Here is a 25,702-nt window from a genome sequence, read left to right as displayed (position 1 = left end):
CTTGTGATGTTCTAGATGGAGAATCAGCAGGACATTCATGTTACGCTGACAGGTACGATTTAAGAAACATGACTTTGCACTTTACGAGAACCACTACCACTGACGGCGGCCTAAAAATAGTCGAGCCACTACGACCCTAATAGATTTTTAGAGATAATATATGAGATACTTATACATAAAAGGGAATAAACTTGAAATAACTCATTTAAATAATTATTCTGCTGTTTTTGTATTATGTCGAGAGAATTTAAATGGAATATTTTTCAAAGTGAAATAAAGTATATGCAAGACCGTAGCCCCTTCACCTATAAACAAAAATGGCGGACGTTGACAAGTGGATAGAAATTGCGAAAGAGTGCAAGTATTTGCCCGAAAGTGACCTTAAGGTATTACCACTGGGTTATTCATGGCACTCCAAGTGCTGAATCGTGCTCGTGCGCGTGTGTTGACGTTGGTCTGCCCGCGCCCGGGTCTAGAATAAGGGCGTGAAAAGCCTGTCACTTTGGGGTGGGCCAACGGTTACGTCAAGGAATATTCGCGCTCCCGTCGGGAATGTTTTCGTTATTTCTTTCCGACATTTTTCGTCACCTTTGTGTCTTTGACGTCAATCTTCGGGTATTTGGTAGAGGGCGAGGTATGCGGGTCCAGGTTGACGTAGATTAACGGAGGATAGGGATAATATAGCTATGAGGTCTCGTGTTGACGCAGTACCCTAAGGTAGCAGTAGACGTCGGTGGGACCCCGAGGCCCAGACTACGTCAGGCTGGGCCAGTCTACGTTTGAACGTCTCAGATCTCCTGGAATTTCCAAGTCTTTCAGTCTGGCTGTGTTATTTGTGACGAATCTGTCGCGAAAATGCGAAGCTTAGGCCCAGGGGGTACCTAGGTAGCCTGTTCAAGCTTAGGTACCTATACAAGCTAGTAGGGTATTTTAGGCTGCAGACTACTGGTCTTGTCATGTGTATATTTCTTAAATGTAAACGATATCGTCTGTTAATGTAATCTCTGACAGGAGACTGTTAAATGTAATGTAATCTGATTCGAGAGTGTTAAATGTGAAGATGTCGTCTGTTAATGTAATCCCTGACTGGAAAATGTCAAACGTAAAAGAGAATATAAGAGAATAGCGTCTGTTAATGTAACCTCTGACTGGAGAATCTTAAATGTAAAGGAGAAATCATCTGTTAACGTAATCTCTTAACTGGAGTGTGTTAGTAAATGTAAAGGAGAAATCGTCTATTAATGTAATCTCTTAACTGGAGAGTGCTAGATGTAAAGGAGGCATCATCGTCTGTTAACCTCTTCATTACCGAAAGTTTGTTTGGAGGTAGGTGGGTACCACCATTCAAGTCTACTACACCGCACCGGGTGCATAAAGGTGGTACGCATAGTACCACCAAAACTCCTCTTTTCAGATAGGGACTTCCAATCATTCTGTAATTTCGGTTTTGAAGAGTTTGGAGCACAATAAAAAGTATGACACGATGCCAGACGTATGATGAAACCCAAAACAATATTATTACTGCTTATGTAGTGTGTAGGTAACAGATGAACTGAATCTCAACAAAAAAAATCACAAAACCAGACAAGCATAAACAGTAATAACTTCTACCCAAGTAAAAAACCAGTTGTATCATCATTTACTGTATTTATTATTTATTCACTTATTACATTTTACAAAATAAAAGATATGAAACACCAGATAAATGAAGGTAGAAATAAAGCCTTATAGTAACTTTATATATAAAAAACCAAACAGAGAAAAAGCGAAAAAGCGATTTTTTCTGAGGACAAGAAACTTGAAAAATTAGTTTAGATACCCCTGATGCCCCTAAAGTTGTTTTTCTGTGATGAAACTAATCTTAGAAACGTAGAAAATGCATCGACCAATTTTGAAAGATATACTATAAAATTTGCGATTTCCATATTTATTGGCTGGGGCTTTCGCTTTAGTTTTTGCTCTTTTTTTTGTTATTACGTGCTTATTTACTGTTCTATTTTTGATAATACTTTATGTCATGTTTCCAGGTGCGATATACCAACATTCTGTAAGACCGAATTTCTATTCAAGACCGTAGTTTTCTCACCGCCACCCCATGTCCCTTGTACAAGGAACACTGATTTCACTTTTTTTTCATAAAATCATTTATTTTCCCCTGTAGGATGATAAAACTAACAGAGAAATATGCTTTATTATAGTGCTAATAATACCTGAATAATTTCATTAGCCTGTCTTGATTAGTGTATTTTTGGCAAATATTTTTACGATCGCACCCTCCAAACTGGAGTCACTACCGAGAGATTCAGTTCGGGCAGCGAACGCAATGTTTACATTCTGCTCACCCACCCGTAAAGAAGGGGTTATGTAATCTCTTGACTGGAATATGTTCAATGTAAAGGATAAATCGCCTGTTAATGTAATCTCTTAACTGGAGAATCTTAAATGTAAAGGAGAAATTGTCTGATAATATGTATAATCTCTTAACTTCTGTTGATTAATCTCTTGACTGGGGAATGTAGAAAATGGTGTATACAATGGAGCACAGGTGAGAATTTGAGAAATTTAGTATTGCGCTGTTGGGAGCTAGCCTATACCATCTGTTGTTTACTCCATACCATCTGTTGTTTATGCATTTGCTTTCTTCCATAAACACGGAGCAAAGCGAAGCTTCCACCAGGTTGAGTACCAGCTCCCTGAGATTAATGAAAACACGTAAAGGATGAGAAATTTCTCATTGTCATGGTAAATTTCTGAAATTATCTTACTGCATTATTTTTACCCTTTTCAATATTATTTAGTCAGGAAATTACATTAACAGGCTAGATGACATCATACTGCCCCCTCCTGTACATTTACAATATCTTAACGGCATCTGAGGTTAGGCTAGAAAAACCCTAGTCTGGGTAGATCAGATTCCCTCTGAAATACCAACTGCAAAATGCTTACCTGGGTAATTCTACAGAATAGGAACGTAACCGCGGACACGACATCCACTAGGGATTGGGGTGTCCAATGTATTTTTCCGTGTTTAGTACTGGCCCTTGGGGGTTAATTACTGTCGTCCGAATAAATATTACTTAAAATTCTTGTTCAGGAGGTAAAACTGCATAGAAAAACCGCAACTGCCATAGTCTAGGTCGCCACGGAATAGTACCCTAGGTCTGGCCTACCATAGCCTATAGGTAGACCCCTTAATCTGCGTTCGCTCGTAACAACATTATCTGTGATGGGTTTGTGACGAATCTGTCACGAAAACTGTTAGAAATGTCCTACTAGCCAAAACTGGGGTTCTCTAGTTGACCTATGTTTTAGGCCACTGAAAACTTATCTCATGGTTTGTGTTGAGATATCTACCCTCTTATGTGGAACAAACCAGTCATTTTGTTTCTCTAACCAGTAATTACTAGTACAAATGGTCTAACAGTTAGGAGGACCAATGCAAAAACAGGATTTTCTTTACAGTAGGGGAGCCAGCCAGTACTACTAGTCTACGTCTAGCCTGACAACAAGCCCAAGAAGACCAATGCAAAAGCTTTGATTTCTTAGGTTAGTCAGGCTTAAGTGAAGAAAACTAGTGACTAGTTAGTATTAATGTGCTTAGAAATCATATTACAACCTTGGCTGCTACTTATGTATGGTTACCAAGGCATTTACTGAGCTTAGCCTAATTTCTGGGTTCAGCCAATCCTTCTGCCAAAGCAATGTTAAAATTTGCTAAAACGGGAGGAGTAATGAGAAAATTACAAAGAACTTAAATGTGTTATCAGTACTAGCCTACAATAGAAAAGAAAAAATGGTAATTGTGTGACAAGTGAATTTCTCACCACTAGTATGCAATTTGACTATACTAAGCAAATCTTACATTTTTAGATCTTGTGGCCCATGAGGCTAGTGAATTTTGTTAACACCCTCCCTGTATTTGATAATATTAGGGCCCCCAAGAAAAGTCAGGGGTTTGATTGGAAGAGTGAAAACTGGAATAATTTTTTTCTTTACTGAACAGTACAGAAAAGGATGTGATGCATGCAGGAGAAATAACTAGAGAAATTTTCTGTCTTTTGCCCATGTTGTTACATTAATCTGCAAGGGGCTGGTACTGAACATGGCGTTGCACAGAGCTTTCAACATAAATCATACCAGACTTTACATTTTGCACACTATATCTGTAAATTTTTCAAGCTGTCCACCTATACTGCATCTTACACAATCTTTACTATACTGTTCAGTCACAAGATTTCATTGATAAACATCTCTGTGCAGAGGTCTTCCATAGAATTACTATACATATTCAATATCCTAACTAATGACACCAATCCTACCATATTTAACCTTACCAAAAGAAAAATATTGTAACTACCATTTATTCTACGTTAAAATATGATTTTCTGATTTTAAGAAAATATGGAAATACAGTAATTAGTGAATTATTTCTGTATAAAAAATTCTGTGAATATTGTGGATACATGTTCCACAGAAAAATCTGCGAGTTGTGGTTGAAATCATGAAGGTCCATCCTAACCTAGCTTAGTCCACCTTATGTTTTTGGATTGTTGAGCTAACAAGAACCAGACTAAAGTTTCTTACATAACTGATGCAAAGTATGTAGAAGCTTAGTAAGAAGGTGTAAAATGTAAACTCAGGTTATTTTCTTCAGACTTCATGCAAAGTAGATTTATTTAAATTATTGTAAATGGGAAAGTAGCTTTTTTAATTTAATTATGACTGTTCTAAGGGTTAGACAAGATCACAAATTTGTAAAACACTAGGGCTTTGTTTTTTGTTTAAAGAGGCTTATATTATTTATTTCTTGGGGTTAATTATATTTGTAATTTCAAATGCTTGTATGTGGCTTGAAACAAGAATATTCAGAATGTTAATCCCTTACTTTTGTTTTCACAGAAATTATGCGAATCAGTATGTGAATTGTTATTAGAAGAGGGCAACATCCAGCCAGTGTCGACCCCTGTTACTGTATGTGGAGACATACATGGTCAGGTAAATATCATGTTATTATGGTAACTTAGGCTTAGGAATATTGTGTACCAGTAAGGTAGTTCCCGGGTTACGACGGGGGTTCCATTCTTGAGACGTGTCGTAAGCCAGAATATCGTCAAAAATCCTAAGAAAACCCTACTTTTAATGCTTTGGGTGCATTGAAAACTATGTAAACTGCATTCTTATTGCATTTTTCATCAAAAAAAACCTTCAAATATTGATTATTTTGTATATTTGGTGTCATAGTTCATCTGCCAGATCAGCGTTGTAGGCGCTGTTACCCTGGAACATGCGTCGTAACCCTGGAAATAATTTCTGATGAATATAATTGAAAAGTGCCTTAACCTCGGAATGTCGTAAGCCGAACCCGTCGTAACCCGGGAACTGCCTGTATTTTGTGAAAATTTAAATTTCATTGTTCATCTAGGATTGATGACAAGCAACCTTAGGTACATCAAGCTAGATATTTTAGTCATTCTTAAAGTTAAATTAAGCTCTGTATATGTAATTACTTCTACTGCAGCTTTCATATAGTAATTGTCATGTTTTGAACCTTTTTATAAATTTATTTTCCCTTTGTAATGCAGAATAAGTTTGAGAAAAAATTAATCAAGTTTTGAAATTTAATAATTGTGAATGCTGTACTAGTATATACTTAGTGACAAGGAGATGGTTTCATACCTCAGTGAAGCAGACATTCTTTGTCTTCTGTAATTTTTATGCCAAAGGTTTTATATTTTCCTTTTTAAATTAGAAATTTTTTCTTTGGACTGAACATTATTGTGAAGTTAGCCTTTGTTTATCTAATAGCCATGTACAGACCTTCATTGGACATCTGTTGTTTAATTTTAAAATACATCTTTTTCAGTTTTATGACCTCGAAGAACTCTTTCGAACTGGGGGTCAGGTTCCCGACACAAATTACATATTTATGGGTGATTTTGTAGATCGAGGATACTACAGCCTAGAAACCCTTACTAGACTTCTCACGCTTAAAGTGAAATGGCCGCACAAGATAACGCTACTTCGAGGAAATCACGAGTCTCGCCAAATTACTCAAGTTTATGGGTTCTACGGTAAGGTTTATAAGGATGAGGAAAAGAACTTACGGTGTAATAGTCATTTAAAAAAGGATGCTGTTTTATGAATATTTTTATGAATATTTTTTTTTACTGTCATTTTTAAAAAAGAAATGACTTGTTATTTCAGATGTTTGATAAGTATTAGTACTAAAAACTTTAATCATTGAAGTTAAAAAACGGTTTGTGATGCAAATAAGCACTGTTAGGATGCAGTCAGCTGTACTTCTGCTTGCCTTTGTTGATGCCACTTATCATACCAAAGAATGCGTTTTTAACCCTTAAGAATTTTTATGTACCCTGGGAAAATTAAGGTTATGTGTCTGTGTTGGTTGATTGGCAAAATTATTCTGCAAAGTGTTTGTTTCATGGGACTGATGTTTCTTCACTTTTTGGCATTTTCCTATTTTATATTGATATTTATAAAATGGTTTTCTGGTGTGATTTTTACATAGGTTTGCCATGCATTACTTTATAGCTATAGCTGAAAAGTCAAAGACTGAAGACCATATTATGGTGGATGGGTAGGGCTCAGGGGATGTAGAATAATTGTTTTTCTTTTGTACCATGTAGGATTGTGAGGTAGGTTTTGAAAGGTCAGAGGAATTAGGAAAAAGGAATAAGTTGATTTTTTTTTTTTCTTCTATTTGTAAGTTAGAGCATCATATAGAAAGCAGAATTCTCCATCTTGCAACGTACACACACCAATCAGATCACACCCACACTGAGAACACCCTGAGAAAGAAAAAGTAAAAAAGGGAAAATATGAATAAAATCAGGCAAACTAAAACCGGCTTTAAAACGGGTAGAAAGTAATCACGTCCTATCTTAAAGGCGGTAGGAAAGTAACTGTCGGATCACGGGACGCCAAGGGCATTCTGGGTACTACATACCCTGTGACCTGGTATAGATGCCAATAGTCCCTGGATCTCACAAGTTTATTATTAATTCTACTGGTTTCCAGCTTGGCGCTAGTATTATCCTAATGTTAAGACCTCAGGTTTGTTAGTTATGAAAAATACAAATTGGTAAAAAATTTGTCATTTTTATATGGTCCACACATTAATACTAAACTTATGGAAAACCTCTACCTTTCATAGTACCATAACATCTTGGTTTATGATTTTTGCTTTAGATATTTTAAATTTTATATACATGGAACTATTTTTCAGACGAGTGCCAAAACAAATATGGAAATGTTAATGCATGGCGGTATTGCTGCAAAGTCTTCGATCTTCTGACTATAGCTGCTGTAAGTATGGGAAATGTTCATCTTGTTAGTTTGTAGCCGTGTAAAAATAAAATTTAATTATTTATTGTTTAAACCTATTTATTGGTTAGTTTTAAGTTTATTTCATGTGGGGCTTGGTGTTTATTTTGGGGGGGGTCCATCATTGGTTGGCAGTGGTAGTACATTTTTTGGCGGGGTGTTTTAGTTTGTTGACATTTAAAAAACAAATGGTGAAATAATTTTTTAGACTGTCTTGTCTGTTGCAGTGGCCATTTGGAAGTATAATAAATCTGAATGTGTTGTGCGATGACTGTTAACATGGTTTTTGATCTTTTTTTGGGGGTTTTTTTTGCTTTTTTTTTTTTTTTTTTTTTTTTTTTTTTTTTTTACAAAACAAGCTGTAATCTATTTCCTTGGACCCCATCTACCGCAGGCCATGGTTAGGCTTCAGATGCATGCTCTCGGCATCCATAATTTGAGAAATGTATTACGTACTGGGAAGTAAAGTACGTATATAAAATGGAACTGTTTTTATGCCCTTGTCTTATTGTCTTGAAGACATTTAGTTTTGACGAGCGTTCAAGTTCTACCTAGACAAGCAAAGAGTGACTCACATTAGTGAAGTGCTCTTTTGCAGTGTTTGGGTGCACTGTGAAACTGTGCATCAGTACTCATACAGCTCTTCTATATTTCTGACTAAATTGAAGCAATTGAATTTTTGGAATAAGAAGAAATCTTGACTTCCAAGTCAGTTCTTTTTGTTTCTGGATATTAATTCTGCTTCCAAAAATTGAAAATTACATGACATGCCAAAAGTTGCCATCAACATTACCAACAAAGTCAGGTAATTGGAAAATAGTTTTTTTTGATTAATGAGCCATTCTGATCATCAGATACAGTACTACTGAACTCTTATTGTAATTTTCATGATGAGAATCGTTTGCAACTTGATTGAAGTTTTATTTTTGTTAATCTATATAAAAACATTTTTTATTTACACCTTAATTGGCAAAACTTTGGTTGTTTTCCGACCACGGCAATAACAAACCTTCGGTCCTTTTACAATTAGGTAAGGTACTAGTCGGCAGCCTGGATAGGTCGTTAAGCTTTTCGAACAAGGGGTTCCGGTAGTTAACTGCTTTGTCCCAGACAGGCGCGCGCTTGCGCGACCTGGTAGGTAAACGAAATCCTGTTTTTGGGCAGGTTTCGCCACCCTGCTGCGTGTGGAACGTGTATCCATCGCTCTCTGCCCGCTTCATCGTTCGGTTGCTTTCGCATGATTGTGTTTTTTCTTTTTCCTATTTATCTAGTGAAACTGGAATTGTAAGTTACAATCATTTCGATATTTAATTCCCAATTTGAAATTCAATTGTTGAATTAAAGGAATCTTGGTTTCTACCACGCCGCCTTCCGATTACCCGAGTGCCGGGACTGAAGGGCCGTAATTGGTGCGGAATTCATTTTTTCCCAAAGAAAATGATCCTCTATTGGTGTTATGCTCGGTGCCGAGGGCGGGAGCGCTCCAGCTCCGAGCGTATATTTGGGTTGGTAAAAACTTATTCAGTGAATGGAAGATGGAATCGCAAGTACAGTATTTCTTTTTCATTTTCATATATTATTTTTGATTGTAGCAATACTCCATTTTTGGGGGGGGGGATCGTTTTGCCGAGCTTACCCGGTAAATTGATCCTTTCCCCTTTTTTATTTTGCAATGAAGTGAAATCCGCAAGTGCAGTTCTTTTTTTCATTTTCCATTTTTTTTATTGAGAGTTGCATTGTTTACCTGGGTGCAATGTTTTCCTCCCGCTAGTTTCCCGGGTGAATTGGATCCTTCCCCTTTTTATTTTGTATGAAGTGAAATCGCAAGCGCAGTATTCTTTTTCATTTTCATATATTTTTTTGATTGCAGTCAATTCATTATGGATCAAGGTTTCCATAAACCTTGGAATCCAATAAAGGTAAGGAACATGATCCTTTTTACCTTGCCCTTAGCGCATTCCGGTACCCGATGGGCACAAATGCCGCTCGATCCGAGCCCTGTATTCATTGTGAAGTGAATCGTAATGCAAGATGCCATTTTCATTTTATTCCTTATTATTAGATTGCATCAATATTTATTTGGTTTCAAGTTCGTTCCTCTCAGTCAGGGAATTTGAATGCCTTATGCCCTTTGCATTCGGGCCGATGGCACGATTTGCTCTCGGGCTCTTTATATTGTTGTTGGGTACATGGGGTACTGGTGCTGGGGGTGGGGAACGCGAACCCCCACCCCGCTCAGCTCCCCCACAGATGGCCCCTTCCCCTTGGGGGGGGGGAGGTTTATCGGCGTTTCTTCTCCTCAGCCCGATCCGTCGAGCCGCGGGGAGGGCGGGCGCTCGGTTGCCCCACGATGTACAATTGTATTAGGGGTCCTTCCCCACTCGTTCGGATAGGGCTCAGGGCCCCCCCTCCCCCCCCCGCCGAGGGGACTTCCCCCCCACATAATCGCTACTGACTGTTATTTTCCCGCTTGGTGCTACTTGCCACGAGGGTGGACCCTTGGTGACGGTAATGGGCGTCCTTCCATTTGCAGGGCGTGCTAGTGGTGCCCATGGGGCTGCCGGTTCTATGTCTGGGCCTACTGCGGTCACCCATGGAGTGGTGACCACAGCAACCATGGGTCGACGTCGCCCTCCTTCACCTTGTGTAACTGCGCCCTCACGTGGTTAACAGTCTTGCCTAACAGCCGCTAGTGAAGTGCCGTTCGCCCGTTAACCGGAGGGGGGAGGGGGGCGTGCCGCCGGCCGCTCGTGGTTTGCCGTCGCTGCAGCGACCCACACTTCCCGCTGGCCCTAAGAGCTCGCCCCTTGACCTGCCGGCCCGGTACCCTCATTTATGTTTGCTCGGCTGCTGCTCCACTTTCCTGTGTTTCCGGTGCTAACCTGCCGTTACCTGCCGATTTCTGGGTTGACTGTCCATGCAGTTGCTGGCGCTGGCCTGTTTCCCTGCCTTGCTTGCTGCGGCTGGCTGTCCCTCCTGCCGTTTGCTGCGCTCGGCTGTCCCTTTACCGATGCTGTGCTGGGCTGTGGCCTGCCCTGTTCCTTGAGTATGCCCATATACCTGCTGATGTCCCGTCCCCCTGTTCGTGGTGGTTACTACCCCAGACTTTGGTCTGTCTGTACAAAGGGTGCGTCCGGGCCCTGTGGCTTCACGGCTACAGGCAGCCCCTCCGGCTCCGCCCTGGATAGCAGATCTTACGTCTGTCCATGAGGAAGCTGACGAAGCAAGATGAAGGAAGGTGTCGTCCGTCGTCGCGTTCCATTCATTTCCTTTCATGCGTACGTCGGCTGTCCCCCCCCGCCTCTTTCCCCCTTCGACTTCTTAAGGCTTCAACAGCCCGGGAAGGAAGAAGGAAGGTTGCCTCCCCTCCATCCTAAAGTGTCTCCCTCGGGAGCTTCTCGGGTACCCGTCGTCCCTCAACCTCAGGTTGGACGGGATGGGTTTTCCTTCCTCTGGTCCTCCTGCTCCGTTCTTGGAGCGGGGCCCGTCTCTTCCTTCCGCCAAGGAAGAAAGACGGTGACCGGGGACCAAGGGGGTACCGGCTTAACACCGGTACTTTTCCTCGCCTGGTGTCAGTGGTTCTGGCCCACTGCATCAGGGTCCCGTCATCAGGCCTCGTCGCTTCGCTTAGGCTTTACCGCGTGGTACTGGTCCGTCCTGACCAGCGACCGTGCGTCCAGGAAACCAGACCTTCTGAGTCCGCTCAGCGTCAGGTTCGCGGCACGGGGCGGAAGAACCTGGGTGGTGACAGCCCTCATTTTCCCTAGCTACTCCTCACCATACCAGCTCTCACTCTTCGCGGTCGAACCAGCTGGCTACCCTGGGGACCGTTGACTGTCCACGACCGACCCAAACGGGCTGAGGTCTGGGAAAGAGGTCCCTCCCTCGTTTCGCCTCGGTGCCAGCCCACGGCTGGAACCTCAGCGACGTGAACCATGCCGTGGGAAGGAAAAACAATCACCGGGCGTCCCTCACTGTGACAGTGGAGCCCTGCACGGTCGCCTTGAACCGTTGCGCTCTCTACAGAAAGCGACCGGGTACGGCAACCAGCACCAGCTCTTGCTGACACTCGAGATCGGGGCCGCTGTGCTTCAGTTCCCAGCGCTTCTCCACAGGCGAGACGGTTCGACCAGGCCTGGCAGCTCGATCGCCACCTGCGGGTTTGACGATCCGCCTGTTCAGCCCTCCAACGCCTGCTGGTTCTGCCAGCGATCAACTCGGGGAGCGTTCAGTCTGGCCCTCTCCCGCGTTAACCTTCAACCTCCCTCTCGGTTACACCGGGAGGAGCGAGGTATTGAGGAGTGATTCGTGAGGGGTGCGCCCCCTCATGATCCCACCTGACGACGCCCTACGTGCCATAGGGCACGGTTTCCTTGGACCGGCCGGGAGGACGTATGGCGCAAGTGGTATGGATGGGGAATACCGAGTAGGGCTGTCGCTGTTCCCCCTTCCTTCTTAGAGGAAGGTTCTCGGAATATGCTCTTGTTCGAAGGGTCCTTAAACGGTCCACTCTGCAAGATGCTGTGGACTTATTTCCGAAGATCCAGAGGGAACTTTGTCCGCGAGGTTACGGCGCTGACTTCATCGTCAGCAAACATGGACCTCGGGGAACGGATTCGCCCCCGCTTCCACCAGCAGAGCCCCAACGTCTCTGGCTCGAGTCGTTTTGGGGGGCCGCGGAGGAAGGACCCAAACCCATCGACTGGTGGGAATCTGCCCGCGATCAGGCAGCTTGCCGACTGTGTTGAACCCAGGTGTTCTCTCGTCTCCGGACAAGAAGGCCTTCTCGTTCGTTCTGGCCGGATCGGAGACAAGCTATCTTTCAACCTCCTCTACACTGCGAACAGAGGCGTTTCTATTCGTACGTTCTTTCGGACACCGTATTTAAATACCCCTTCGGTCCTCCCTGAGGTTTCGACCTCGACGGGAGGACTGGAATGAGTCGGCGCGTTATCGGCTCTCTCCTGTCAGGTGTCGATCCAGCCCCACCCAGTACTACGTTCACAGTGGGGCGGCATGACACTTACCTACAGTATGAGTTTCGTAACCCTCCTCGGGAAAACGTTTTCCTCCTGACGAGAACAGTTTTCCCCAGGCTGTCTGAGAGGCCATCGCCGTAAGGCGATTGGCTGCTCCTTTTCTTCCTCCAACTGCTAGTTCGCTGGGAAGGTGCGAGTCCAGTTATCCAACTTCCTCCCCCCATTTTTCCCCTCTCCTTCCTTACGGCTTCACGAGGGAAACAGGGGAGGGGATCCTACGAGAGTTTCTCTGTAAGATCCCCACGTTGGGGGCTGCGCTCACCGGGGGGAGACCTTCGGGTCCTAACCATGACGTTCAAGCCCCGGCCGGTCATTGAGGAAGGGATCCTGCCCCTTTCTCGATTTCTACGGGTAACTCGAAGAGGACCACCAGCCGATATCGTTTGAACGAATTCGGTTGGGGGTTTCCGCAGAGTGCTTAGAATTCTACGGAATTTGTCTAGCGCACTCAAGAGTGTTTTCGAGTTTTTTAAAACGATCTCCAACCCACTTAGGCTAGACCCACGGTCCAAAGTTGAGAGCGAGAATTCCCCTATAAATTGTTACACGATAAATCGGGTAACCTCGCTTATGCTCGCATTCCCTGTAATTTCCCTATCATTTGTGGAAGAAGACTGCTTGCTGAAAGAAGGAGTATCTCACAGTATGGGCGCTTAACCTGGAATTAGAGAAGAACGGACGGGTAACTTCCAGTTTGGCTTGAACTATCGTCTTCGGATTAATTCCTGTTTCACCATTGAAGCTTTCCTTTGGGTGAAAGAACTTCTACCCTTCACTCTCTTGACTAAGAAGACCGAAGGCGGTCCGATCTCCAATCCTTATTCTCATTCCTCGATGGGGAAAAGATTTTAGGATGGAGGTCGTGGTACAAGAACCTACAAACTATCTATCGTTATATTACCCTCGCGAACATGAGTTCTTTTAACGTTTGAATTGTCCTCGTGGGGTATGCGCATACCGTAGTTTAACATCTAACTGTTTTGTGACCCGATACGCAATTGTTATCCTTAATTGAACTGCAACTCGGGGTTGCCTGCAACCTCCCAGCAGTTAATCCGGTTTTCCGATTTTAGAATACTTGGTATTGGTTCATTGACAACACCAAAATCAGCTTTTTGTATTTACCGAAATCCGTTCGGTTAAATATAATTGCTCGAGCGTATTCTTTTTACGCTCGATGGGTTTCTAGCCGAACCACGCATTTCCTTCGTGGTGAATAATGGATTACCTGGCAACTCAGATGACGAGTCACCTGGAAGGCTACTGGCGTATTGAACTGCCTGATAGCGGTCTCAGTATCATCTTAGGTCTCGGAGATGCCACGGTCGGATTTACGTCTCTCTCTCCCACCCTGGGTTGGATGGACTACCGAACCGCGGTAATCTCTGCCCAACAATATCATGGACTTAGGTCCTCTGATTAACGGGGTGGATTCTCGCAAATAATGGAAGGACCATCTACTGCTGTGACGCTCGATTTCATCGCCTTCGACATTGCTAGAATTTTCAACAAGAGATTTAATCTCTTGGACTCTTTCCATCTTTCTGTTTACCGCACGGGTGTAACAGAAGTCTGTACTAGTCAACCTTCTGTCATCGCCACTGCTATAATGCGGAATGATTTTTGGCAGACATCTGAGTTTGTCTTCAAAATATCTCGTATTCTCGTAAGGTTGTGCAAGTTTCATTGCTCCGCCCCCGAACTTCAAACAGAAATATGTCAGAAGACATCGCCTACTCTCCTACCTGACAGCTCTACTTTCCCCCCCCAACTATCTTCCAATGTTTCAGGCCCATGATAAGCAGTTCTTCCAGGCAGTAGTTTCCCACTGTCCTTTCCATTACTGGAAGCGCTCCGCACTTTTGGGAAAGTTGCCAACTAAACGATTCCTCAACCGGACAGCAATCAATAGCGGTTTAGCATTCTCAGTCTTTGTAGCACAGGTTTCAAAGAATCGTTGATGAATCCTTCGTTCTTCGGTTCAGCTGTGAAGACGGTATGTTTGCAAAAAAAAAAATTTTTTTTTTTTGTTCTGTGACAACCTTCGTCTTCAAAACGTCCACTAGTGTGGTTTCTCCTTACCCGAAAGAATCAACTATACTATGAGATTATCCTTGCCATCAATGGACCTCGGTCTCTTATAAGGCAATTGACTTTCGCCTGTTGGGCAAACATGCCTTTAAGAGAGTCATCACCTTGCCCTTCTGCATCGGTGACGAACAAATTATTTGTTTAGTCCTCTTGGCATAACCCTTTTTAATGGCGAAGGTCACAGTGACTTTTGTGCTCGATTGTTGGCTTGGACAACTTGCCTCCTACCGAACGCAGTTCAGTAGGCAGCTGTCCGGGTCAAATAGCGCCTCCAAGTCTGTTACCGAACTTCCGCTGGTGACTTAGTTTTTCGGGTTGTTCCATAACAATCTTTTCTTCGTCCCTAAGACGGCTTTGTCAAAGATACCCTACCATCGACACCCCACCATTTTAGTGTCGGTGTCCTAATCCACTACCGAGAACAACAACGTCGCGGCAGACTGGATAGACCAGTATGGGGTACATGGAAACATCACCGGAAGTCGGAGAAGGGAGGGATCGGTCATACGATCCATTCCCTTCTTTTCCTCTGAGGGTAATTGCATGACTTTTTCCTGCGAAGTTCAAGCATACCAGGGGTGATGGGGATTCGTGACGCTTCGAATTTCGTACCAGAATTCGTGAGCGAAGACTCCTCTGAACCCTTCGGTTTCCCTGGTACGATCGGTTAGAAGTTCCGTTCACAATCCCCCTCCCTAATGGACTTCAACCAACCGCCTTCCGATGCGAAGGATGATGCTGCTTTGTCCTGTGAAAGCTGCGACCGGGGACCGCCGGAGCTTTCTGAACGAACAACTCGACATCCCAGGCTGAGTGTTGAAGACTCATTCCGTACAGCACCAAGATGAACTTAGAAGTATCACTCCCTCGGAGTTTACACAAGAACTTCATCCGTGGGCGTCAGGTAACTGCAGGCAGGGGTCTGGTACAACCAGACCACTGGCACCATCCATTCTACCTTTTGGACCTTTTGGATGTTGCCCTCACAGGTCCTTGGATCGTTTTTTCCTTAGGACCCGTGGTTGGCTTCTGCCAACACGTTTGTCTAGCTCAACCCAGAACCCTAGCAAGGCTGAACAGCATCGAGTCCTGGTGTTGACTGTAAGAATAGATAAGTGAATGAGAGAGTGGACTGGCTTCTCTTCCTATCTTTTTTCTAACCCCTTCTTAACCTGTTGGGTAGGGGGGATACAGGTCCATCACCTTGCTGGATAAGGACGAAGATGCCGGTGAAGCTACTCGATCAGAGGCCCCATCCTACTCCCTTTCACTAGGGATTGGGAAGCGCCTTCCATCCCCACTTCCTCCTACAAGGGGGGGGAAGGGGAAGTGGATGCCTCAACAAGAGACAACCTCCCCCCCATAACGTTTTATGTTGCCTCTTGCAAATAGGAAACTTGTTTTTCTTGTTTTGCTGGTAACTAAGATATACCGCTTGCCTCTCTCTTAGTACTTGGTCCAGGAGGTTCTGAACCATTTGATCCCTCTGCGGTGCACACCCCGATCAATCGGACAGAGGCTTGGATCCCTCCCTCGCTCTTACGACCAGGGGAGGCATTTCCAAGGTTGGGTGAAAACCGAACCCAGTTCTGTTCACAAAATACTCCAGATTCCTCCCACCAATAAGTGAGTCTTCCTATTGTAAAAGGACCGAAGGTTTGTCTGCCGTTGTCTGAACAAATGACCCAAGATTTTTGTCCCAAAATTGCCATTTTTATTTCCCCTAACTATAAAAACAAACCCTGAGTCCTTTTTCCTTTTACACATAGCCCCCCACCCCTCATGCCACCCCTCACCTCCTGCAAGTTTTTGCTTGGGCCAAAAGCAAAGATGATTTGTTTTACCACCTACCAGTCGCGCGCCAGCGCGCCTGTCCGGACAAGCAGTTTAACTAACCCGAACCCCTTGGTTCGAAAGCTTGCGACCTTCCATCCTGCCTGCCCTAGTACCTTTCCTATTGTAAAAGTACCTCGGTTTGGTTTTATAGTTTAGGAAAAAACCAATGCAATTTTGGACAAATTGTCATTTTGCCATCGTTCCTGCTGTTATGGGATTTATATCTTAAGCAGTTTTAGTGGCCTTTTGTATATGTAATTGGCATGATTTATCATTTTGCCCAAGAATATCAATGTCAGAAATTAAAGCATATTTCCTCTTCCTTTTCAGATTATTGATTGTGAAATATTTTGCGTCCATGGAGGATTGTCTCCAGAAATTAACACCCTTGATCAAATTAGAACAATAAACAGAAATCAGGAGATTCCACATAAAGGTTAATATAATTATACCCTGTTTACTTCAATTTTTCACTCGCTTTTTTTTAATGAATCTTAGGTTTGGAATATGATCATCATATTTTAAGCAGGTTAAAGTACTGTAATTCTGTTTAATAGTTGCTGCTGCTGCTTATAAATACTTTGTAAGGAGTATTTATATTTTTTATTCTTGAAAGGCTGCCAAATAGTAGTTCTTGCATAGGTTTTTTTACACTGCAGGTTGTTGTAATAGAAGTGTCATTCCACTGATATTTCACTTACTCAATTTGATTCTTCCAGGTGCCTTCTGTGATTTAGTGTGGAGTGATCCAGAGGAAATTGACACATGGTCCATGTCTCCTAGGGGAGCTGGTTGGCTCTTTGGTGTGAAAGTTACTCATCAGTTTATGGATACCAATAGTTTAAAACTCATCTGTAGAGCTCACCAACTTGTTAATGAAGGTAAGGGCAATAATTATTTTTTATCTATTTAGTAAAATGGGTTTTTCATGATAGCTTCGACGCTGAGTTCCAGTGTTGATGTTTATTCCTCAAAGTTGACAGTTCATTGCTCTTGAGACTTGCTTGAGACTTTTTATAATTACTCTCCCTGCTTTATATTATGCATCAGCTTTGTGATTATCAAGTAAGAGCCGTATTTAAAACTTACTAGTCTTGAGTATGTATAAAGATTGTTTTGTTTCACGTAGCCTCTGTTCGTCCTCAAAAGGGTTACTCTCATGGTTACCTTAGGACTCCATAAGACATATCAACCAATCTCAAAGGTTTCTCTTCCTTGACTCTGATGTGGCAACAGGGCATCATACGCTGACTGTTTTCCCCATTACTTTCTGCTCTTTGTTAGTGTTCATACAGTTCATACAAAAATTTATGCTCTTTGTTTGTGTTCATACAATTCATGCATGAGCGCTGAATGACCATTATAGGTCCCAGTGCTTGGGCTTGTCCCTAAATTTCATCATCCATCCATCCATCCATACAATTCATGCAAAAATTTATCATGCAAAAATTTATCATAATTTGTCTCCAAGTGATGTTAGAATTGAATAGTATACTGAATGAAATTGTTCACTGCATAATTTTCTTTTAATGGTCTGTCTCCATCTCCCTTACAAATACTCATTGCAAAAAGGTGGATTCTTGAGTGGTTGACAGAGGTGACATTTTCTAAAACTCGGCATCTTTCTCACAAGGATGAGACACTTCTGGACATTAAAGGTCAAAAACACAGTATGGAGAGCATCATAAATTATGTCAGCAACTAGAATTCTTGAATGCTGAATAATAGGAATTAATAATGTCTTGAAAGGTTGTATTAAGTGACTTCTTTTGACAGTCTTATTGAAGTAGAGCATAAAGTGGTAAAAGAGTTGAGGAACTTGGTAGTCATTAAAGTCAAAATAGTACAATTAATTTTGTTTGATACTGACTGTGGTAAGTAAAATAGCATAAAGTTAGTAGTAGTAATAGTAGTAGCAGTAGTAGTAGTACATATTTCATTTTCCTTCGAAAGAGTAAAGATGGTTTAATTGTGTACTGAATTAATTTTGTTAGATTCAGTTTTTTTTTTTTTTTTTTTTTTTTTTTTAAACTAAAGCGCCTCAGTGGCGTGGTTGATTTGGTGTTTGCTTCTCACCTCGGTGGTCGCGGGTTCGATTCTCGGCCATTCCATTGAGGAATAAGAGATGTGAATTTCTGGTGATAGAAGTTCACTCTCGACGTGGTTCGGAAGTCACGTAAAGCCGTTGGTCCTGTTGCTGAATAACCACTGGTTCCATGCAACGTAAAAACACCATACAAATAAAAAAAAATTTTTAACTAAAAGAGCCTGATCTTTACTTTCCATAGTTAGATGTGAGAACAGATTTGAGCATTTGGTCCCATTTGTACTTTCCATAAAAAACTAGAGGTCAGCTTCATGTAAATATGTAACATCAGTTTTTCTTGTACAGGAACCTCAGTTAATTTTGTCTAACACTGGCCTTTGAATTATTCTCACAAAAGTGACCATTGTATATCAGTGTTTGCTATCACATTTGGCTGCTGTGAAATCCTGTGTTTTCTCTTGCACTAATTACCCTCATGCCTGAAATACTAGAATATTCTGAGACAGAAATTAATGACTATGATGTTCAGACAAAGTGTAGCTAACAAGATGTCCACAAATGAAAATATTTAGTATGTATTATCAATGTTTGTTGAGCTGTGGTCATACAGTAAAAAAAGAAAATGCTGTGAATCTTTGTCTCATCACATATGTTGCGCATCATGTACCCAGAAATTGCAATTTGCGATTACTGTCTTTCGGAGGTTTTGAGATTTTACCCAAAATTATTTTTCTAATTACTCCATTTATTTACAAGTTATTGTACAATTCAACAAGAAAACTTGACATTTTAAGAATTTTGTGGTTAATTGTTTTCTGTAATACCATAGAAATTGTTAGATTCTCCTTTCAAAAAGCACATAAAGCCATCCACATCATGATTTGCCCAAACTTCATATTTTTAGCCATAAGAAAAATGTCAAAGCACTATTGATGTATGCAAAATCACCTCTTCAGTGTAGTTCTTATTTTGAACTAATTATTTAATTTATAACTATGCAGTACAGTAAACTGCTAAGGCTACTTCAGAAATGTTTTAAACCTGCTGTCTCAAAGTTAGTGTATATCTATCTAAAGTTTGCATTAATCCGTTTATTTATAATAGTAGGCTCTCATGTCATGAGCTTCCTAATTGGGAGCACCAGCATTAGTTTTCATGGATAACATCTGTAGTATATATCAATGTCGAAATTGTAAAAGCTGTTTTTCCATTGCAGGCATCAAGTATATGTTTGAAGGAAAACTAGTGACAGTCTGGTCTGCACCCAACTATTGTTACCGAGCAGGAAACGTAGCCTCCATCCTCTCCTTTACGTCAGCGAGCGAAAAGCACGCCAAGCTCTTCGATGCTGTTCCAGATGACAAGAGAGTGATTCCTCCCGTACACACCACACCTTACTTTCTGTGAGATGATTCTGGGCAAAGTTTTAGTTCACGTGTATGTATGTCAGCTGGCGTTTGTATTCCCTGCCTCCTAGTGTGAACGGGTATTGGGTATGAGTTTTCCCCTCGTCAAGGTGTGTGGCCGTGTTCGCATTTCAACTTGTGCACTGTATTCAGGTGCAGTCAGTTGTTGTGCTCACGTGTCGCCTAATCTTGCAATCCAGTCACTTCTGAAGAGTCGTTTATTATGTGATCCATCTTTTGAAGTCTTAAGACAAGTTTCTCCTATACTGTATGCAGTATGACTCAGTGATGTATATATTTATAAATTTTTCCTTGCAAGTCTCTCTCTTTATTTTTTCTTTCTTGGCTGGAGAAACTCATCCTAAAATATTGGGAAAAGAGGGTCTACTGTGATGGAAACAACCACCCAGACCAGGTTTTAAATAAGGAAGGCTTTGTTTCATTGTGCCTTGAATAGGATTGAATAGGAACGAGTGTTTTGATCATTCATGGCACGTGCATTGGCCCTCATCGTCGTGATGTGTCCAGAGAAATTTTATGCAAAATTGTCTTTTCTTTTGACTCGTCAACACTCCTTCCTACGAAGAAGTATCAAAACCTGGTGAAATAAAAAAAAAAAATAGTAATAAAAAAAAGTGGGTCAGATTTATGTAAAGGCAGACTATTCATTGTTACTTAAATGGTGCTGATCATACTGATGCTAAAGTAGGATCATTTTTATCATTCACATTTTTTGAGACTTCAAATTTTTTGTTGAAAAAAAGTTACAAAAAGTTTAGAGCCAGTATGAGATTATTGTATATTTTGTGACAAATTTCTTCTTTTTTTTTTTTTTTTTTACTGTTATTCACATTTAGGTTAAACTAACCTGTCTTTTATGCAGATGGTTGAAGTAAATATAAATATATATATACTTACTGCAGGGAGGAGCAGTAGAAATTTGTTAAAACAACCATACATTTCGAACAGGCTAGTTCAATTTTTTCTTTTATATGGAATCAGTATTTATAATAGTTATTTTCTGATGACTTAAGTACAAGTTAAAGTGGAAGTATAGAGATTTGATATTAAGGTGAGTCCTTTGTACTTGTGGAAAAGTATTTAAAAGTGGGCGTAGAACTTATGTTTACAAGTGATCTCCATTGATGTGATGGTATTAAAGGCTAACTGACAAAGATTGTGTCACCATGAAGTCAGAGAATTGCAGGGGAAGTCGGTTTTTTCCTGATTATGCAGTAGCTTTGTTATTAATTATTAATGTTTCAAGTTCCAGTGACAGTACTACATCCATTGTTACTCAGATGTTATGCCTAGGAAGGAATTTCGCTTCTGGGATATTTCAAAGATTTTTAACTCTTCCATCAGTGCTTTTATGAGTGGCTCCAAAAATGGTATACATTATTTTTCATAGATTAGATCATTCCATTGATATATATAAATATATATATATTATATACATTATTGTAGTTCTTTAGCAATTGCAGTTCTTGGAGAACATGAGGAGGTTTGCACTTAAAACGGGTGTCGTTTTTTGCATGTATTTATACAGTATTCTCTCGTAATAGCATTCCGAGTCTTCCTTTTCAAAGTAGCAGGTCACGAAACCATGTGGGTTAAGTTGATGGAAGTTGAATTCCAAAATCTTCCCTTTTTAGGTCATCATTTCAAATAATGATGTGATACAAATCATGGATATTCTTGCGTGAAGACCGTTTTGTTATGCTTTTCAAAATGCAAGTCATCCGTTTCCTATTTATTTTCTGCCTACTTAAAGTAATATCTTACAGTAGTTACTCCAAGCATATGCTGTATTGTAATCCTATTTTGTGGCAAACCATTTTAACATACAGGCTGTTCATGATTTTATAGTAAATGACGTAAAATGCAGGCTACGGATTTGAACACTAGTCATCAGCTGTCTGTGATTTATTTCTCTGACCCATTGACCTTTTTCTCGAAGGATATGGTCTTGCATTAATGATGGTCTTTCTGGCTATTGTATGGCAGCATTTGATTTATCTTTAGGAAATCTCTTCTTGTAGTCGAGTGCTTTTCTTGTTGCATCAGGTGGTCGGTGTCGCTCATGTGTTTTAAAAGAAAGTCCGCTTTGTTAGAAATTGATAGTGCCTTGTATGATTCTGAAGTATATACACTAATATCTTACATAGAAGATTTTTTTCTTTCAAAGACAAGACCCTTACTAATGATGCCAAAATTTCATTTATTTTATATAGTATATATCTTTTTGTGGGTAGTGCAATGTAGAGGTGTCCTTGTAACCCTCCAAATGCTGTGACTTGTTTGTTTCTCACATTCCATGTTAAAACCTTCTGGAATAAGAGAAGTCATCAGTAGTAAACACTTGCACCTCTCTCCTGGTAAATTTTGCTGATACGTATTCCTAGCACTCAGCACAAAGGGTATGTTTTCTTATCTAACACCATTTTATTTATTCTATTCTTAATGCATGTCATAGTTATGGTTGTATGCAAACTGCATTTCGCATGTAATTTTGTTATAGATAACGTATAATGATAAGGTGCTGTAAGCTGTTTGTAGTTTATAGACATCTATACAATCGTTTTCATTATGGCTTGACTTTGGAGTTTTATTTCATTCTGTAGGAGGACTATCACCAATTTTTCATTGAGATTTGTGCTGAATCTCATTCATGATATGCAAACCGAGAGCTGTTGCACCATGAAGCACACAAATACTCAATGATTGAAGCACAGTGTCAGGCTTTCTGCCAGTGTCTTTTTCATAGCAGACCTCCGCATGATTCCAAAAGTTGAAGTCAAACGGCACCTGAGGCACATTATGTTTTAGCATTGCATGCGAGAGGGACTGCTGTCTTCGAGCCATTGTCTCGGGGATGATCGGTGTAAACAAGAGCAACAGCTCAGCAATTTACATTAACAGCTTGTAGTGGTGAGTGATCCCTTTATGGTTGTGAGAATATGTGGCGCACATTTAGTCATTTTATTTCTTTTGTTACTGTGAACAGTATTTTACTTAAAGCATAATGGTAGTGATGGATGGTAGGAACACTCCTGCAGATACACTGCTGAGAATCAAGTTGATATTTAGAACCCTGCCTGCTATTTTCATTGACCAAAGATTTTATTGTTGATTCATTCATATCCTGTACCTTTGCCAAATTGTGATGATTTATGCTCCCAGTTGATGGCGGTAAAACATTGCCTTTCTCGAGTGGGAAGCTTGTGGAAACGTCAATATTAGGAGATGTTGGTTTTCCAGGTGAATACATATTTAGTTTGAGGATTTAGTTGATGCTGCCTAGTTGCGATTTTCAGACATGGTAGCTGGTAGATGTGATAGGCATTTTATGTGAGCATAAAGGGATGAATGCATCTACTTTGGGTTTGATTCAAATGCTTGTGCATGAGGCACCATTTTACTGATATTATTGTTACTTACATATTGGCATTTATAGTTCTGGCAGTCCGTGCTTGATAGATTATGGTGTTCATAGTATTTATTGTTGTTTAACCATTTGTTAGTTTTGGTTAGTATTTTGGTTTTGGCAAATGTAGCTCTGCATGCTGTAGTCCAGTATAGTTTTGCTAATCATTCCATTTGTGTCAGACAGATGCAAAGTACTTACTTTTCTAATGTGAGGATAAGTTACTACTCATTGTACACCGCAAATGGTGGAAACTTAAAAATACAGGTGTCTAAACATCTAGAATAGGCATGTTAAACAAAGGAATATTTAGGGTTACAGTGAAGAAGAGGCAAAAGAAAAAGACAGGGTAGTTAAGTTAATGGATAATAGTTCTTAGCATATTTATAAGGGTCAGTTATACTTATAGGATAGGTTAGGTTCTCCTTTTTTTTTAACATTTGGTGGCTTACTTGCCTCAGTGGAATCAAGAGGTGCTTCCATAAAGGTTAAGTTGGCTTTCTTTCCAAACTTCTTCAAATTAGCATTGAATTTACTTTAGTTTTTGGGGATTGTATTAAGAGAAGATGCCACCTAAAAGTTACGGATCTGGACAGTAATGCTTTCGCATGCATTCTTGCTACTGTGTTCAGAAAATATTTTGTTGATTCATTCGTTTTTGCCATCAGATGTGGGTTTCAGTAGTCAAATGGAAAGTTTAAGAATATTTTACCTCCATAATTTTTAAGAGAAGTCTTGTAGACCTATGCTTCCTCACTGCTTGAAATCATCATGAATTACTGCCTGTTATTTCTTTTGACATTGTCTTCTTACCACGTTGGGAGAAGCAGTGGCATGGCGTCAGGCAGTTACTAATGTCAGTTACCCTCTAAGACCGCACAGACTAAAGTTAGCACAGGCTCACATGAAATACACCTCTGCTCAGCCAGATAGCTGTTTTGCAATCAAAATGAAGAAGGAGATCGAGGGAATGCGAGAGCTCGTGTTAACGATGCAGTCGAAGAACAAACTAAGAGAAAGTAGTAGTAGTAGTAGTCTCCTACCCATGACTTGGCCAAAATAGAAATTTTTGATCTCACTGAGTGGTTGGTCTGTTTTAACTGTGAAGCCCCAGATGCCTCATCGTCATCATCCACTGACTTGCTGTGATGTCAACATTACCTGTGTATTCTAGTTATACTCAAACAGATTTCTAAACCAATAGTAAACTGTGATTGTCCCGAAACATATTCAACAGATTGTCGTGATACAGAAGCTTCTAATACAGGCTTTTGATGTGTGTTAAATCTTTTTTTTTCTTTCTTTCTTTCTTTTTCTTAATTTTTTTCTACTTCTCTCCTTGTTCATACCTCTCTTGTCTGGAGTATATGTAATGAGTGTCCATAATGAGAGATTTTTAATATTTTATTTTTTAGCCTAAGTAATGGAGGCACATATGAGGTACAAAAATATCTGACTGTTATATATCACTTAGGGAACCAAAGATAGGAACAGATGGCATTGACATCCCTCTCAGAGATGATGAAGCCTTAGAATCAGTGTAAGAACTCTTGATGTACTTGTCCCCTGCTCTCGTTGTTATGGTTCTTTCAGAAATAATCCTGAAGCGATGGAGAGAGAGAGAGAGGAAAACGTAATAGTTCAGAAGGTATTTCAAGCTGTTCTTTCCAAATGCACAACTTAGTACGGTTCAGTAAACTGTAAATCTTCCGTCAACAAGAGAGACATAGTGTCTTTGTGGAGATGATAGAATCATCCGTTTTAATCTTGTAGTTTTCATCATCATTTTTTGTTTGACAAAAGAACCTTACCCTCTACTATTTTATCTGTGTATCCCGAAAGTTTGCTCATCTAAACCAATATTTCAACCTGCAAAAGCATCAACAATTGAAGTCAGAGGCAGTACAAGTGCAACTATATCATAGACTATATTGTGTTTGAAGAGCATAAAATCATAGAATTACTGCATTGAACAACACATCTAGTTTGCACTGGAAGGATATGTCTGATATATCTGTATTTGTAGTCCTTAGCCATATGTCATCTTATTGCCATATCACAATTATTAGGTCTCAGTTGTAGTATTTTCAATTATTTTTAATTTTAATGTTCCTATACCAAAATATTCCTGTGATCAAGATTTTGACTTTGGATAGAATAATAACCATCTGTAAATAGAATTCAACAGTCCAAAAAATATCCCTCAGACAGATTGTAAAACCTTATGTAAAAATAAAAACATGCTTTCCAGACATGGGGAGTTTTCTTTCGTTTCCTTTTGTCAGTATACATCAGCATTGTTATCAAGTATTTACTGTTCCTCCACTTTCTTCCCATGGTGCCACTCTACCACAGGTACTCTGCGAGATCCACAGACTCAATTCATCATAGATCATAATGCAGACATTCCTGGGGTTTTTTCTTTTAATATACGGTATACTCTGTATTAATAGTCAAATCCACACTGTCATGGCTCTTAGAAAAAAGGAGTCTCAATATTTTAGTCTTCCTA

The 25,702-nt window shown here is 40.7% G+C and overlaps 1 protein-coding gene across 1 annotated transcript; it reads left to right on the top strand.

Annotated features, from left to right (window-relative positions):
• The first annotated feature begins 266 nt into the window (after positions 1-266).
• On the top strand, positions 267-25,442 carry LOC135226388 (serine/threonine-protein phosphatase 6 catalytic subunit-like). Its single transcript, XM_064265866.1, has 7 exons — positions 267-386; positions 4,900-4,995; positions 5,864-6,071; positions 7,247-7,326; positions 16,641-16,746; positions 17,030-17,191; positions 19,574-25,442. The coding sequence occupies exons 1-7, from the start codon at positions 318-320 to the stop codon at positions 19,762-19,764; spliced, it is 912 nt and encodes a 303-aa protein (XP_064121936.1). The 5' UTR covers positions 267-317; the 3' UTR covers positions 19,765-25,442.
• Positions 25,443-25,702: the final 260 nt, after the last annotated feature.

The sequence above is a fragment of the Macrobrachium nipponense genome, chromosome 14 (genome assembly GCF_015104395.2).
Source record: "Macrobrachium nipponense isolate FS-2020 chromosome 14, ASM1510439v2, whole genome shotgun sequence".
Classification (NCBI taxonomy): Eukaryota; Metazoa; Arthropoda; class Malacostraca; order Decapoda; family Palaemonidae; genus Macrobrachium; species Macrobrachium nipponense.
This window is presented reverse-complemented; position numbering and strand designations above follow the sequence as displayed.

What these genes read in the sequence shown, in the direction of transcription:
- LOC135226388 (XM_064265866.1), top strand. Translation starts at nt 318, where the DNA reads ATGGCGGACGTTGACAAGTGGATAGAAATTGCGAAAGAGTGCAAGTAT. An exon ending in TCAGGAGATTCCACATAAAG is followed by an intron (nt 16,747 to 17,029) that starts GTTAATATAATT and finishes TGATTCTTCCAG; the next exon opens with GTGCCTTCTGTGATTTAGTG. An exon ending in TCACCAACTTGTTAATGAAG is followed by an intron (nt 17,192 to 19,573) that starts GTAAGGGCAATA and finishes TTTCCATTGCAG; the next exon opens with GCATCAAGTATATGTTTGAA.